Source organism: Phocoena sinus, chromosome 15, assembly GCF_008692025.1.
Source record: "Phocoena sinus isolate mPhoSin1 chromosome 15, mPhoSin1.pri, whole genome shotgun sequence".
Taxonomy (NCBI): domain Eukaryota; kingdom Metazoa; phylum Chordata; class Mammalia; order Artiodactyla; family Phocoenidae; genus Phocoena; species Phocoena sinus.
Window position 1 is genome coordinate 17359479 of NC_045777.1, and position 17478 is coordinate 17376956.

Here is a 17478-nt window from a genome sequence, read left to right on the forward strand (position 1 = left end):
CTAAAACTGATTACCCACGGACAGCATGAGTTTCATTTGAAAGCCCTTTCTCCTGTTACGCCAGGTCCCCGGAGTAAATGTCCCACCTCCATCCCATCCCTAGATGTCATAGCTTAGAGTGAAGAGTGCAGACTCTGAATGTGTCTTGAATTCTCGGTGCCTTGCGTCACTCACTGTAAAATAGAGATAATACCACCGCCGACTGCGCCGGGTTAAGTGAGTTACTATGTGTAGACACTGCCATGACACCAATCACGTAACCTTCATTCACTCAGTGCTCACTGCTAGTGTTCTCCTCCACCTGTTCTCCGTCCTCCCCTCTTTGCCCGCTTCATGACCCGCATCATCACCAAGGCCAGGTGTGCAAGTCTCAGGCCCAGAGGTGCTTCACTTCAGTTTTCTTTCTGCTCACCCAGGTCTACAGGGAGATATCTTCTGGGGTGACCCCCACCCCCACCCCTCCAACTTCCTTTTGCAAACATGGCAGTATCACCCAGCAGCTAATAATATGGATTTTGAGGCTCTCAGAGACATGGATTCGTGTCTTGCCTTCCCCAGTTTCTGGCTGTCTGACCATGACAAACTGTGTAACCCTTCAGAGCATTAATTTTCTGATTGGTGAAATGGAGTTACTGCCCACCTTGTGGATTTTTGTGAGGTTTAAGTGAGATGATGCATGTAAATGTCTTAGAACAGTAACTGGATCATAGGAAGTGATCAATCAACAGTAGCTTTTCACCGAGCCAGACCATCTCCTAAGCACAGATTCCCCCTGCCCAGTGCCCATCCTGAGCTCCCACCCGCCGACAGGGCCATGGTCAGGCTGTTGAATTCTGTCCTCATGTGCTTTTTGGCTTCTCTCTTAGGAAAAGCACCTCATTTTCTGCGGCTCCAAAATGTCGAGGTGAACGTGGGGCAGAATGCCACCTTTCAGTGCATTGCTGGTGGAAAGTGGTCTCAGCATGACAAACTTTGGCTCCAGGTAAGGATGGGAGGGGCCTCCTGCTCATACCTGCCCACCCCTTGGGAAGGGAAGAAAGTGTGTGCCGTGATAAAGGGCTTGGTGGGGGAAGGGGAAGAGGTATTTTTTATGTACCTCTGCTCCTTGGGTGATACTCTGCATCCATGATCTTGTTAAATCTTAACTCTGTTATGTAGGCATCAGTATTCCCCATTTTACAGATGGAGAAACTGAGGTCAGAAACATAAAAGTGCCAGAACTAGAATTTGCAACTCTGAGCTTTCCCAACTTCTTTCTAACAAACTTCGTCCTTTAAGCCCAGAATCCCAGGACGAAGGCAAACTGGGTATTTTAGATTCTGGGTACATTTGCATTTCCATATGACTTTTTTGTCAATTTCTAATACAAAAAAAAAAAAAAAAAAAAAAGGCCTGTTGGATTTTGATGGGGGTTGATTGCATTGAATCTGTAGATCCCTTTGGGGAAAACTGACAGCTTAACAACAATGAGTTTTCTCATCGTGAACGTGGTATATTTCTTTGCTTATTAAGATCTGTAGTAATTCCACTCAGCAGGGTTTTATAATTTTCATTGTTCAGGTCTTGTATATCTTTAGTCAGTCTTATCTCTAAGTGTCTCCTATTTTTGATGCTACTCTAAAATACATTGAAAAAAACCCCTCAATTTCTGATTTTTCATTACTAGTATACAGAAATACAATCGACTTTCCTGTGTTGATCCTGTACCCTGTAACATTGTTAAACCTAGTGTGACAATTTAAATTTAAATTAGTTAAAATACATACAATTCGGCACTCAGATACCCAGTTGCACTAGCCACATTTCAAATACACAATAGCCACGTGTATCTTGGGGCTACCACGTTGGACAAATGCAGATAGAGAACATTTCTGCCATTGCAGAGAGTCTTACTGGAGAGCACAGCTCTAGAGAGACGTCACCTCCAGTTCAAGGAATCAGGAATATTGCTTGAAAGAAGCTGACTCCCGTTACCTCCAACTTCATACACTTAGAGTTCTCTATCATCTCTTCTGACTCACAGCGTTTGGATGTTGGTCCTTAACCCATGCCCAGCACACTTCGATGGGGGTTCATAGTATCACTTCTCTTCTTGCATTTGAGCTCATTTCCTGCAATTGGAAAGTCCCTGGGCCGAGAGAGCACCTCTAGGAGCTTCTTTTCTTGCTTCTTAGCAGAGCAGTAGAATGAAGATAGCAGTAAATAATAATGCCTGCAGACCACAAGAGAGCACAGGAAACTTCCACATGTCACTCAAGTACTACGTAATGCTATTTATTCATTATAATTACTATTAAAGTACATCAGGATCCCGAGAAGCTTTGTCGTGTCAATGGCGTTGCCTCAGTTGGGTCACAAGAATGAGAAGAGACAGTCACAGTCCATTCAGCATCTTTACTTGGGTTTCCCAATGATCTTCTGACCGTTATTGCTACAGTTCTGAGTTGCGTGCTCTAAACCTTGAGTCTGTCAGTGGAAGGCTGTTAAAGCAGAATGTAATTGAAGTTTTGAAGGAAATAGAAACACATGGTTTAGAACTCTTCCACATCTTATTTATTTATCTACTTTTCGGTGTAAACCAAATCTTATTTCCAGAACGTTTTTCAGGTGGCTTACAGTGGGACATACAGCATGCCAGGATAGCATAAATTAAGTGAGGCAACACAAAATAGGAGGAAAATAACACGTCGGAGCTGGTCACGTGCTAAAAACTGCATTTCTGTACAGCTGCTGCTTCCTGGTGGGTCACGGGCAGAGCCCACAGCACCATGGCCACAGACAGAATAAGGAAAGCTTGTCAGATACACAGTTCACAGTGATGTCCCTGAGATGAACACAAACCAGTGGCTCCAGAAAATTCTGTCGTTCACACAGAGGCCAGACAGGAATTGTTCCCAGGAGTCCTCATAAAGAAAACAGTCTGTGGTGTAGGGAACAGCATTTTCCATCACAGTCTTACTGAGGGCACACAAGTGAGTTTCATAGGCTTGTTTCCCATAGTGATGCTCTGGGTAAAAGCAAGTTGGCGGCGGGGGTGGGTGGGTGGGAGGGAGGTGGGGTGGGCAGTGTGATATGGCAGAGGTCCCCAGCTCTCTACCATCGCCATCCTGGGATACCTCACATGTATCTGGAGAGTGAATAGATTCAATAACTATATTTCTTCAAGGAAACCACCAGAAATGTTATCTCCCTCATCTATATTTCAGGAAACATTGGGAGGTAGATGGCTTACGCTATGCTCTCTGGCAAAATGCCCGCTTGGCCAGTTAAGTCCACGCTTATATTCAACAGTGTAGTTGGAAGTAGGTCAGCATCTTTCTATAAGATATGAGACGCCAGTCATGATACCTGCCACCCAAGAGACAATTGCAGCCCTGATCTGAGATGGACGGGCTACGGCAGTGGCGGATTTCTCATGAGATATTGCTTTGGATTTATTCCAGCGCCTAGAGGAACTGCCTGCAGACTTGCCAAAGTTGTGTTCCATGTAACAGGCTGGGGCGCCTCAGCCTGAGAATTTCCAAAGTCAGTGAAACAGACACATTGTGGCCAAGAGTCCCCAGGACACCTACAGCAGGTGTGCCTTTCAACAATGCTATTTCTTGCTGTCGCTTCCAAGATAAGCTGACTATTCCCTAAGTCACCAAATGTGGAAACTTTTTTATCCAGCAGTTTTAAGTCAGGGAAATAAAGGCGGTGACTTTAGTCTCAGAATAGTATGTCAGTGGCCCTTCTCCCTGGCAGTGGTTAGGGAAAAGTTGGTGGACGCGTAGTTGGGGATAAATCCCTGTTGCCTGTTGTAGAGAATGCTTACCTTCTTTTTATAGAGCAGGGATCTACAGTCTGCTTGTCCTTAAGTGCTTTCAGATCATAAATTAATAAGTTAAAAAGGAAGACTACCCATACCCCTGTTTTGCACCCTCCTGAAGACTTAATGTGCTCTCTAGAAGACTCTGTCTGCTAGTGCCAGCTGTCATGGAATTGTAGTGCAAGTTTTGCATAAAAATCAACAGACAGGACCTATGCAGAAATGCGTACACCTAAGCCTAGAACAATTGTAGTCTTTTAGGGAAACGGCGGATAAAGGCCAGTAAAAGTTATAAACAAGCCCATCTCGTTCTGGGATGATTTCTTCTTGAGGTGAAGCATGTAGTGCCGTGGCCTCCGGTGGAAGGGCCTCGTTCGTAACTTGCTGATTGCTTATGTGATGCGTTGTCCTGAGGAATCCGGACTTGTGATTCTTCAAGCATTTTGTTCAAGCGAGTAGTTGGGTACATCCTGACTGGAATAACTAGGAAGAAAAGCAGCCTGCAGCCTGGGGAGCCCTTTTGGAAAAAGGAAAAAAAAAAAGCAATATTCAGGGTACAAGTAGGTGGAACTGTAGTGACAAATTATCGGCGTAGCACTGTGAAAATGTACGTGGTACATCTTTTCCGGAAGGTAATTTGGCAGTAGTTAGCTAACACTTTTAAATGTACATATTCTTCCGGCAAGTGATTTTACTTTTGGGAATACACCTAAGGAAATAACCAGAGACAGGGAAAAAATGTATATGCAAGTGTGTTCAACAGGATGAAAAACTGAAAACAACCTAAATGTCCAGCAAGAGGGGACTGATTAAGTGAATGGGGCCATTAAATATCAGGTTATAGAAGTCTATTTAATGCCATTTTCACAGTATATATTGAAGTGAAAATAGCAAGTTATAAAACGATATGCCCAATATATTAATTTTATATCAAAACCCAACCATATGTATACACACATATTTACACAAATATATACATACCTCTATAAACATACACATATAACACTATAAAACACATATCAAGACACTTAATAATTGATTGCGATGGTAGATTATGTATGCTTTTTTTAAATCTTTACTCTTTTCTGTTTCATCCAAATATGCTAAAATGAATATAGGTAACTAATATTAACAGAAAAAATGCTGTTAAAAGGAGAAAAGTGATCACTTTTTCCTAGGCACAGAATATTCTAAGGATGGTAGGAGCCTTCATAGGGCATAGAATTAGGGATAGCTATTCTGACAGAAGCGGCAGCATTGGCCCCTGTTGAGAATACGGGTAAAGTTACCCTCAGACTGCCCCACCTCATCACCACCAAGAGATACTGTTCATTAAGGTGGAGGTTTAGAAATATTTTTGTGTGTCACCTGGTCTTTATGCTGCGGGATCCATGCACTCCTCAGGGGCTCCGGGGCAGGCCCTGTCAGCCCCAGCCCAAGGCTGACTTCCAGGTCTCCCTACAAAGGATTCACTCCATCGGAAGTCTGTACAATGAATAGCATTCGAAGAGTCTCAGAAATGAGGCCATGTGTCCAAAGCCTCTGCACAGATCTCGGTAGGGCAGCATATGTGTTTAGACAAATCACGGGCGTTGTTACAGGGAGCACACCCGAACTTGGCAGCTCCTGCCCTGGGAAGCCATCAGCACAGCAGCGGCCACACCAGGGCTGATGAGATAAGCAGACGTGTTGGTCCGCTGTGGCAGAGTATTCCGGTAAACCTGTTTTCCCACTCCCCGCAGGGCTACTGCTGGCTCACAGGGCTGTGAGCGTCCTGGAAGCAGCTCCCCCTCCTGCCTGCATCTCTACCAGGTGTCCCTTCCATGCGGGGCTTTTGCTGAAAACCCAGTGGGCCCCCTACAACTACATACTAAGGAGAAATTCACGCCGATACTCAACACAGCGGGCATGTATTGAGTGGTTACACATATGGTGTATTTAATTCTCACAACCAGTCTTTCAGGTAGATGCTATTTGTAGCCCTGCTTTATAGATGAGGAGACTGAACCTTAAGGGTACGTGAGTCAGAGTTACCCAGGTCGTGAGCAGTAGAGGCAGGATTTGAATGCAGGTCTGTGTCTACGTCCTGGGTGGGCTCATCCTTCCATGCTCACCTCATAGTCCTGCCCACCTGTATCTCCACTCCAGCCTTTCCTTCCATACAGATGGCTTCCTATTAAAATAAAATTCACATATTTATCACATAGTTACCCACCTCTGATTTTCACTGTACTGGGTACTTAAAGAGATTTGAGGGCTTCCCTGGTGGCGCAGTGGTTGAGGGTCTGCCAGCCGATGCAGGGGACACGGGTTCGTGCCCCGGTCTGGGAAGATCCCACATGCCGCGGAGCCTGCACGTCCGGAGCCTGTGCTCCGCAACGGGAGAGGCCCCAACAGTGAGAGGCCCGCGTACCACACACACACACACAAAAGAGATTTGAGTCTCTCAAATCTACAAACCAAATTCCAACACCCTTGGGCTTTTTTTCAAATTTCTGCCTTCTAGTTGCCTTCTTACAGCTCTTTTCCCCTTCTTGGCCACATTGCGTAAATGTGATGTCTACACTTGCAATGTGCCTTTCTTTAACTCCTGCCTCTTCCCAGAGTGGCTCTTGTGAAGGTCACCAGTGCTCTCCTTGTGGCTAAAGCCAGGGGGCAGCGTGGTGGCGGTGGTACTCCTCCCCCTCCCCCCATCCTCCTTCATCATTATTATTATTCCTTATAGTTGGCTCTTCTTTCAGCATTTGATGATGCTGACTGCTCCCTCCTTGAAAATCTTCCTGCCCTCTTGGTTCCATGGCACATCTGTCAGCAGCTATGAAGGGTCTGAGAGTTTGCCTTATTTGCAAGCAAAGGGGTTAGGCTGCCCGTTGCATGGTTGCATGGATGCTGGCAGGAGACACGAGACTCTTGGGTCAGAGACAAAGGACTTTATTCCTCATTGCCCCGCAGGCACCACAAGCTTCATGTCTGCAACAGTTTCCCTTGTGCCCCCAAGTCCTGTGAAGATGATGTGAAGGTGGATCCAGGTGGGGTTTACACACTGTGTCATAGCTGGGGAACCCCACGCCTAGGATACCCCAATCTTTTATTATTACCTTTGAGATATAATTTACAAACCATAAAGTTCAATAAGTCTACCATTTAGTGGGTTTTAGTGTATTTACAGAGTCATGGCACCATTGCTACATGCTCTGTCTTTCCTTCTTTTCACCTGTAGGGACCCCAGATTAAAACACAGCCCCTGTAGGGCAACCCAGGGGAGGGAAATCTAGCTGGGCTTTGGATTTGCACAGGGTTGGGTTCCCTCAGGTTCGTCTGAAGCTGATGCATGGACCTCATCCTGCTCCACCCTGTGCACCTCCTCTCTGAGGACCGTAGGCAACTCTGACCTGGAGCTGTCCCCTCACACACGTATTCTTTCCTCCTTTACTTTCTGATATTTTTTCTCCCTGTCTTCCCTCAGCCCATCCCACATTTATGTGCTTCAGGACTGATCCAGCTCATTCCTGCCCCAGCACATGGGAGCTGGGAGAAAGCGTGGCGCGCAAGGCAACCCTGCTTCTTGCCCTCGTGGAACTTAACCTTTCGGCAGCAGAGACAGACATTTAGCAACTAATCACAGAGTTACATGTTTTATCACACGTGTGACCAGGCTCCCAGGGGGGAAAAGGGTCTGCTGAGGAGGTAGGGAGTAGGGAGAGTGGGGAGGAATTAGGAGTCTCAGAGAAGTGCCCGCGGAAGAAGTGGCCTGTGAGTAGAGTTCAGAGAGGTGAACTGGAAATAGTCAAAGGGCCATCAGGCTGCACAGGGCGATGGCATGTGTGCAGGCCCTTCACCACCTGCTCATCCTCTTTGCTCAGGGCTGACGGCTCCCTGTAGGGCTTATGCCAGGACCCTCCTGACGCTGCAGGAACTCTGAACCCAGAAATCAACCGTAAATGGGCAGTCAGCCATGGGCGTAGTGGGCCCTTGGGAGGTCTTTAGCATAGCGAATCAAAAATGATTTATGTCCACTTCTATTTCTTTCAACTTTTAATAAAGAATAATCAAAAGCTCTTCTTTAGAGATTGCCAAAGAGGTGCAAATATAGTCTTAAGAGAATCAATGGGCCAGCTTTTAGCAAGTTTCCAAATGTCATGCCATTGACACAGTATGACTAGAAATGAAAAGAATATTTCGAATGAACTGTGGGAAGTTCACTGAAATATTTTCTAGCCAGGAGATTTCTGGAGCAATTAGAATAATTTTCAACTGGAAACGGCCTCATTTTACTTGTGTGCGTGTGCGTGCGTGTGCGTGCACGCGCACGTGCGCTAGGAGCTCAGATCAGCACACGGGAGGTTTCTAGGACCCATGTGTTAGAATATCTCCTGTAAAACAGTCATAATGTCAGTTGCACACAGTTTCCTTTTATTAAAGACAGTAATGTTTCCACTTCTGCCGATTATAAATCAGTTGCAAGCCGGCATGCACTCTGGCATGTCCGGAAATAATGACAGCCATTTTTGCAGGCTGTGTCTTATCTCTTTGTGAAGGGAATAATGTCCTGACACAGGAGCAGAGAGGATGGGGAATTGCAAAATGGTGAGGCTATTATAGATAACTTGATAGTCAGTCAGGTAATACTAAAACAGCAGGCTTTCCATGGCATCAGGTGCTTCTCTTGTCTTCCTTTCTAGATAGTTCCTGAAGATAGAGAGGTTTTTGCCTGGGTGGTGGAAGGATGCACATATGCCAGGGTCAGAAATATTAAAGTGTGGGCATTTGCAGTCCATACTCCTGTAAAGAGTGTGTGCTCTCAAACCAAGCCGGCTTATTCCACATAACATAAAACAAGCTAAGGGAAGGTGGAATTTGAGTTGTTTTAAAAGAGAGAGATAAGCAGATGAAAAAGAAAGAAAAAAAGAGAGGTTTCAAAGGGAACTGTTACCATGATGAATGAGAGAGAAATGGGTATAAAATGGGATTAAGCAGGACCACCGATAAGGCTATAAAATGCCTTTGTTCAGCTTAGAACACATGTGCCCCCCTGGGTGGATGAATTGGAAAAAGGTTCGCCCTGTGGGCACATGCAGGTCCAAGGCATATAGCCTGGCACGAAGACAGAGCCTTTGGGCAAAGAAAATAGGTAGCCTTCCTCCAAGTGGGTTCGGTCAGCCTGTGGTCAGGACTCCTGCTTTGCCAGCAGAACAGGGGCTGGATTTGGGTGCCACACCCTTGGCTCATGGCTGGGCATCTTTGGTGCGGTGACCAATTGCTCAGCCTCAGGGAGTGGCCTGGATTTAAGGAATGTGTCCATTCATGTGTTTCATGATATTATTTGGCCCGTTCTTTCCAGTGAGGGACTTAAGGTGACATTAGCCTTCAGATCTTGGAGACAGAGGACAGGGCCAGCAGCATCAGTGTCACTCTGGAACTTGTCAGAAATGCAGATTATCTAGCCTCACCCCTGACCTACTGAGTCACTCTGGAGGTGATCATTATGCATGCTAAGGTTTGAGAGCCGCTGCTTTAGACGGATGGAGCTGGGGTAAGAAAACCTCACCCAAGCCTAATAGCACATTGGATATGACACCCCTTAATAATATATTCAGAAAGTCTGTTAGCCAGGAATGCAGGAAGATGCTTTGCCCCTCCTTACATAGATACTTCTGACTTTGAGACCGCTGAGGTTTCTAGAAAGCTAGGCATAGATCACGTCAGTTCCCAAACTGTTTTCTGTGGAGCAGTCATTTCCTGCAAGATGGCGTTTGATGTTCTTTGAACAAGCAGAGTGAGTTTCTGGAACACTGCACACTCTACCCTCCTCACACAGAGTCACAGGGTAACTGTGCACTTTCGTGCACTGGCTGGCAGCTGGGCAATGTGATTAAGGCCTCAGTGTCTGGAGTCACATCACCTGGGTCCACATCCTAACTCCATCCCTCAGCAAAGTCATGTTAAGGTTTTGCTTCTCTTGCTATGGTTCATGGACCGGCATCAGCGACAAGACTTGGGAGCTAGCTGGAAATGAAGGATGTCAGGTCCCCCCACAGACTCAGGGAATCGGAGTCTGCATTTTTAACAAGATTCCCCAGGAGGTTTGTATGCACATTAATTTGAAAAGTACTATTCTAAACCATGTTGCTTGACCTGTCTGCCTCAGTTTCCTTATCTGGAGAACAGGAATATTCTTAGGACCTGTCTCATGCCTTATCATCCCATGAGAATCACCTGGAGGGTCTGTGAAAGCAAAAATGGCCTGGCTCCCCCTATAACAGCTCCTGATTTATTAGGTCCAGAGAGGGGCCAGAAAATTTGCATTTCTAACAGGTTCCCAGGGGGTGCTAATGCAGTAGATCTGGGGACCACACTTTGAGAACCACTGCTTTAGATTATTCTAAAAGCATTGCTCATCCTCTGCTGACCGTGTTTTCCTCCTTGAAGGATGCTATTTCAATACTTGACTTTGTGTTTATGTTTTGCCCTTTTTGCTGTTTTGTTGGAATCTTAACGCCAGCCTGTAAATTCTTCTGGGAAGAAATTATAGCTTCCACATTCCACACACTCTCATTTTCTGTTTTGTTAAATAATGAGGACATTTCCAGTGCAATTAATAATAGAATAAGGAAAGGGGAAAAGACAACTCAGACTACCAACCCCAATAAACAGCCTCCATAAATGGATATCAGCCCTGGAAATCTCATTAAAATTAACATTTCTCACAGGTTCCCAGGCGATGTCGATGCTGGGTCTGGGACCCACCCTTTGAGAAGTACTTTCCTAGGGATTTGAGAAGGATTAAGTGGATTCTATCATGTAAGCCAGGTAACACCGTGCGTAGCACAGACTGAGCACTCGGACATGTTCGTTAATGTGACTTTTACTTAATAAATGCTCAGACAGATCCCATTACTTTGAACAAAATATTTATCAAGCTCAGTTATGGAACTTTATTCGCTGGGGGATAGATCGGCTTTTCAGAGGAAGCAGTGCGTTATTGCAGGGGTACTTGAGCTTCCCACATTGTCAGTGATCTATGGAGATCAGTTCCCAGCCCCCTGCCCCCCCCCCCCTTTTTTTTTAACATAGATTCAGGAGCAGACAACCAGCAAATCTCAGGGCAGTGGCTCATGGGCTTTCAGGAGACCCTATGTATAATATACTGGAGGAGGAGATAGAGATAGGAAGGTTCTGGGTAGAATGGATCAAAGTGTCCTTTATGAGCCAGTGCCCCAGACTGCAGGGTACTGTGCATGTTGGCTGCTAAAGGCTCACAAATCCTCCTTCCCCAGAGAACTGTGCCCTTGGTCAAAGGGGAACCATTTTTTCCTCCCCCACCTGACCATGACCTGTGACTGATGGGCGTGGAGTGCAGAAGCTGGCCCCTTGCCTCCTGATGAGATTAGCTCTGGTACACTTCATGCTCTGGAGCTCCGTGGAGTCAGGCTGAAGCCAGACCCCAGTTTCCACCACATTGTTGCTCAGCTTCTTTTCTCACCCTTTCCTTCATCCCCGTTCTCCTGAGAGCACTCAGTAAATCACCAGGTCTCAGACTCTGCTTCCTTCTGGGGAGCCCAACCTAAGACACCCTTCTGAGTGCCCAGTGGGAAACTTACTCAATTGATTCATTGACTCAGAGGGGCTAGAAGATGATTCACTTTAGAACCACAGACATAGCTCTGAAAAACTTGCCACAAGAAGAAAGGAAGTGTGCCTGGAACTTTCAGAGGAAGGATATACTTACGGATGAAAAATATTACAGGAACCAAAAGAAAATTTCCAACAGGCCAAAGGGGTGACATGGGCCTGAGGGTTTGATAGAATTTTCCACAGGCTTCTATGTGCATCATCTGTGTCATGCTCCTCTCTGGCTTTTCCTAGGACTTTGACTTCCCTTCACTGTCGTGCTCCTCTTTCCTAGCACCCTAACATCTGCATCCCTGTGCACTTAACGTGGCACCTGGTATGATGGCTGGGAAGCTTTACTCTCCCACTTTGCCTCCAGGTTGTGGTCCACTTCAGGCTCCTGGCATCTCCCCTGTACCACCCCTCCCTGTGCCCACTCGAACCTGCTCATCGCCTGTGGGCTTAGGTTTCTGAGTCTGTTCCTGCGTCATGAAACCTCCCCTTGTTTGCTTCCCTTGCATCTTCTCTCCTGCCTCTGTCTGGGTCTGAGACAGTGGCTGGCACCTGTGCTTCTTACTCATTCTCTCTGCTTAAATCCCTTCTCCATGTTGCCACAGCATTCTGGCATCTGAGCCTCTCACCATTCCTGGTATTCTAGAATCCCTCCCGATCTCTGCTCCTGGGCTCCTGGGTGACTGCGCAGTTGCTTGCCCTTCCATCTGGGCTCATCTCTCTGAACTTAACCTCCATTTCTCCTTGCCCTGGTCCATCACAGCCCTGTTTCCTATTTTGGCTCTGGGCCCTCCTGCTCGACCCTGTCCTGCTGTTGCCTGCTCCCAGTATGACAGGTGTGATTATCAAAAGGCCTATTTTCTAGAGATTTTATTAGACAACCTGCAATTTCCTATCCTTCCATGGGAGAAAGCCTGGTGGTTCGGGAGCTAAACAGAAAAATCTAAATTGTTCAAGGGGATGCACTGAATCCTCTCTGGTCCTGCTGGAATCTGACATCTTTAAGAAGAAAAGTTAAATAATACTGGAGGAGACACCAAAATAAAATTTAAACATGAAAAATTAATATTTTGCGCTTAATCAGTCCTTTGCCGTTTGTGTTAATTCCTTATTGCTGATGTAAAAAGTTCTGCAAACTTAGTGGCTTAAAACAATGCAGATTTATTACTTTACAGTTGTGGAGATCAGAAGTCAGAAATTGGGTCTTACTGGGCTAAAATCAAGGTGTTGGCTGGGCTGGGCTCCTCTGGAGAAGGAGAGGGGAGAATCTCTTCCCTTAACCTTTCCAACTTCTCGAGGCTGCCCTGCATTCCTTAGCTCATGGTTCCTTCCCGCATCTTCAAGCCATCAGTCACGTCACTCTGACCTCTGCTTCTGTCACCACATCTCCTTCTCTGACTCTGGCCATCCGGCCTTATTCCTCTTCTGCATATAAATCCTCCTGGATAATTCAGGATCTCTCGCCATCTGAAAATCCTTAATCACATCTTCAGAGTCCCTTTTGCCATGTAAGGTGATATATTTACAGGTTTCTGGGATTAGGATGTAGACATTTTTGAGGGGCTGTTATCCAGTTTACTCCACTTCACCTGGCTAATTTCATGGTTAATTTAGAGAGCTCCACTAACACCAGGATATACCTTCATGTGTTAAATGTTTTACATGCCTTCTCATTTATTCGTCGCAATAACTCCATAGAGCAAACACCAGTGTCAGATCCATTGTTTTAATGAGGAAACTGAAGCCCAGAGAAATGCAAGTGCCTGCACAAGTGGTTTTGGCTTGCATTTGTTTTCCTATCAGTTATTGTAACTTGCTGCTGTGAGAAAGGGCCTTATTCAAACTCAGAGTATCACATCTAAGATTCAGGATGGTAAAGACAAAAATGCCTTGCTAGAAATGTTGATTCTAGAAATGTTTAGCAAGTCAGGAGGCTTCAGGGCACGGTGCTAGAAATGAAAATAGAAAAATCCTGCCCTCGGGGAGCTTACAGTCTACAGTGGGAAACACTTGTAGGAAAAAATGTGTGGGAAGTTTGCACCATACATGAGAGAGTGAGGAACTTCCAGAAGGTGTTGTGACAGTCAGGGGCACTTAGTGGAGATGCTAACGAGCTGAACCTGTGTGTTTAAGGGAGAGGGAGTACCTCCAGGGAGACAGGAGGCACCAGGCAGAGGAAGAAGCATATGCCAAGGAGGAGAGGTGTTGAAAAGCCCCCATCCTCACTCTACCTGGAGGGACAGATTGGTCCCTGTGGAGGAGACTCAGAGCCTGTGGGTGGTGTACCAGGACACCAGCTGTTTATTATCACTTTGTGGGCTGTGTCTTCACTAACTTACCTGAGTCTACATTTACGGAAACCCTGTGGGTTTTGCTTAAGAGATGAAGGAAAACAGGAGGAAGGTTAAGGGGCCAAGTGCCAACCCCAAATGCAGATGAGAAAGGAGCCAAGGTGTTTAGAAGCGGCTGTGCTCTCTCTTCCTATGGCCAGGCATCCACCCTCTTGAATCAGCTCACTAGCAAAGTTTATTCTTGAATCACATCACTTGCAGAAACCAGCAATGGAGAGTCCTTATTATGGAAAGTCATGGGCCCCAGGGGTGTGGGGACGGGTGGAACTTCCATGCTGGGGTCACTCAGGAGTGTGTGATAATATGACTTCTCCTTCCCTTCCTCTGTCCTGTAGCAATGGAATGGCAGGGACACGGCCCTCATGGTCACCCGCGTGGTCAACCACCGGCGCTTCTCGGCGACAGTCAGTGTGGCGGACACTACCCAGCGGAGTGTGAGCAAGTACCGCTGTGTGATCCGCTCTGACGGTGGCTCTGGTGTGTCCAACTACGCTGAGCTGATTGTGAAAGGTGAGTGCCACCACCCGTGCCTCTTCCCAGGTGGTTGATTTCACGGGGATCCCTTGGCCCCATCCTTGCATGGTGGGAGGAGTTAAGACTCCCCCGCTTTCTCATCTGGTGTTCCTACACCCATTCCGTAGACTGAAACACAATTTCCAATTCTTCCCATCAACGCACATCAAAAAAAAAAACAGAGGAAGTTATTGTGAAATCATGCAATATTACATTGTCATTCAAAGTTGAGTCTTACAGGTAGGATCTGTATATGAAAGCTTATGGGATATATAACACAGACGACATCTCCAAATTAGGCTTTATTCTGCATTTAAAGTTAGAGTGAGCCAATGTCCTTGTGTTTTGGTGGCGTCCTATTACAGTGATCAGAGTACAATTGTTTCTGAGGGATTTTTTATTGAAAACTCGATATAATGACAATATTTTAGAAGGACTTTTTTTTTTTTTTTTTGCGGTACGCGGGCCTCTCACTGTTGTGGCCTCTCCCGTTGCTGAGCACAGGCTCCGGACGCGCAGGCTCAGCGGCCATGGCTCACGGGCCCAGCCGCTCCGCGGCATGTGGGATCTTCCCGGACCGGGGCACGAACCCGTGTACCCCGCATCGGCAGGCAGACTCTCAACCACTGCGCCACCAGGGAAGCCCTAGAAGGACTTTTGAAATAAATAACCTCCCACCCCACTGGCTTTGATTCCATTTTTTTTCAATTTTCTTTTTCACCTTGAGGTATCGCTGACATGTTTTCCATTAAAATACGCACATTGTTCCTTTTCTGCTTCTCTCGAGGAGCTCGACAGTCCGTTCAGTTTTGAAAGACTGTATAATCTTTGTTACAGTGCTTAATGGTTGTATGCTATTTCATCAAGTGAATCACCCTAATTTTAAAAATCTCCGTCATCCTTTAGGTAATTCCAGGTATACTTGTTTTTCTTTTATCTTTCCTTTGTGCGTGCAGCGATTAACGCCTCAATTGAGTTCTTCTGAAGAGAATACTTTTATTCTACTAAACCAGATTATTTCCTTGGATAAATTCCCTAGGGGTAGAGTTGGTAGGCCAAAGAATCTTTACGGAGTTTTCTTTGTGTTGCGATACTGCTTTTGAAAAAAAAAAAAAAAAAAAGAAGAAAAAAGAGGTTTGACAGCTTACACCGGAAAATAGCAGCGTATGGATGTTCTCATTTTCCAGTGTTATGTTCGCCGATTAAAATTTTAATCTAACATAATTTAGTGAATGAAATAAGCTGTTTGTCTTAATGCTAGCTGTAGAATGATACCCAGTGTTTTGAAGGTAGAAGCATCGCTCCACCCTCCAGAGGATCCTGAGTTGGTTCCCTTGGTCAAAGGATCGGTTGATGTGAAACCTTGACCTCTCTTTGCTTCCGCATGTCATGGTAGCCTTGTCTGGACTAGTATGAGTCTAGGATCTCTAATCCTAGAGAGTGTGGGATTCTCTCTCCTGTGCTGTCCTGACTCCAGATGGATATTCACATGGCTGCCCATTTGTCATTAATCAGATCTCAACTTGACTGTCATCATGCCATCTTCTCTGAGAGAACTACCCTCCCCTGACCCGCCCCCCCCCATTCTGGTGGTCACATTCTATTATATCACCTTGTCTCTTTTTAACTCATCACATTTCCAAATTATGTATTTTTCTTTATTTGTTTACTTGGCAGCGTCCGTCCCCCCCTTTAGGATATAAGCTCTGTGGGATTTGGGGCATCTTCCATTTGGTTCATGGTTCACAATCAGTCCCCCGAGCTTAGCTGAGTGCCTGGCGTGAGTGCTGAGCACATCGAACCATCTGAGACAGCCAGCATTTGATGGTTCTGACCTGCACAGTCGGTCATTTTGTAAGGCTCAACCTTAAAATACTTGTTGAATGGTGGATAAGTGATGGAGTTATTGGCCTCAGCAGGAATGCATTTCATCACTATAATTCTATGAACACTTAAGCTGAAGATCAACACATTGGGTACTTAAGAACAGAACAACTAACAGGAAAAAAAAATCATCTTTAAAGTAGTTTACATTGAGTGCCATTATATATAAAAGAAACCATCATTTTGATCCCATTTGGCTTGTATCTTAGCTTTTCGGTGCCATAAGATTGATTTGTGTGATAAAGTGGCCTTTGCAGGTCTTTCAGATGGTGAATATGTAACTCCTGAGCTGTGCCCTCTGGAATGCTCACTACACATACTCCTTTATGGTGACCTCCCACACTGGAAAGGAAGCCCACCCTCCCCACCCGGAGAATGGATAGTGTTTTCTCGTGTTGTCCCCGGTCTCACCAGCACCTTGCCCATGCCTGGCACAGCATTGGTAATGATTGCATAGGGTGAAGGACTAGGGGGCTACTGTAGGGCTCTGAACTTTTCACCCGCAGACAAGTGGAACCAGAAAATGCTTCATTTAGTCTTATGTCCCCAGGTGTGGAGAAGGAGGTGTGGGAAACCAAATCCAGAGGGCTCTGGGACAGAGGATGAGATTTTCATGGTGAAGCATCATGGCCTTTATTTGGAGGGGTGGCCAGTGTGTCCTAGGACTGTGGTTTATCCTTTGTTGGCTGTGTGTCCTGGGCCAGAGTTCAGCTTGGACTGAGCGGTGTCCTGACCAGGTTTGTCAATACAATCCAGGAGCTAACACTGCTCTATCCCCTCCCCACCCCAGCCCTTGCTGCTCCATTTTAAGGGATGTGCTGGATGGCCTCCTTCAGAGGTCTCCTTCAGGGTGGGCGATGGTGGGTTTGTGCTCCTGGTGACCGGGTCCCGTTTTGTTATGCCTTACTGAAATCCTTTATGGAATATCACATTTATTTTAGTGCCCATTTTTCTTCCTGCTTGCATTTTTTCCCCTTTTTATATTCAATTGGTGGTAAGCTCGAAGCTGGACCCCTTGAATGTAGAAGTCCCTTCACATCCGAGACCTCATGTAGTCCAGATTTTGGCTCTGCACCTTGGTTTTATTTTAGTTCATTTTACGGCTGTGAGAACAGTCACAGCCAGGTTGAGAAAGAGAGACAGGTCTTAGGGGCAGAGCTAGGACTGGACCAGGAGCTAGATCATGCTGTTTTGGCAACACCTGGAGCGCCTGAGGATTGTGGCCTTGTCAGCACATGGTAGCATGATGTCATGAACAGTGTCGAAAGCGTCCAGATAGCAGACAGGGTTCATGACAGG

At 46.1% G+C, this 17478-nt stretch overlaps 1 protein-coding gene across 1 annotated transcript in view; it reads left to right on the forward strand.

Moving 5' to 3' along the window:
* Window positions 1-17478, forward strand: part of PTPRT (protein tyrosine phosphatase receptor type T) — a 776830-nt gene that overhangs the window by 108637 nt on the left and 650715 nt on the right. Inside the window, exons 5-6 of the mRNA XM_032606064.1 lie at window positions 867-982; window positions 14118-14292. Coding sequence (XP_032461955.1) covers window positions 867-982; window positions 14118-14292 — 291 coding nt within the window. The remainder of the gene's footprint in view (window positions 1-866; window positions 983-14117; window positions 14293-17478) is intronic.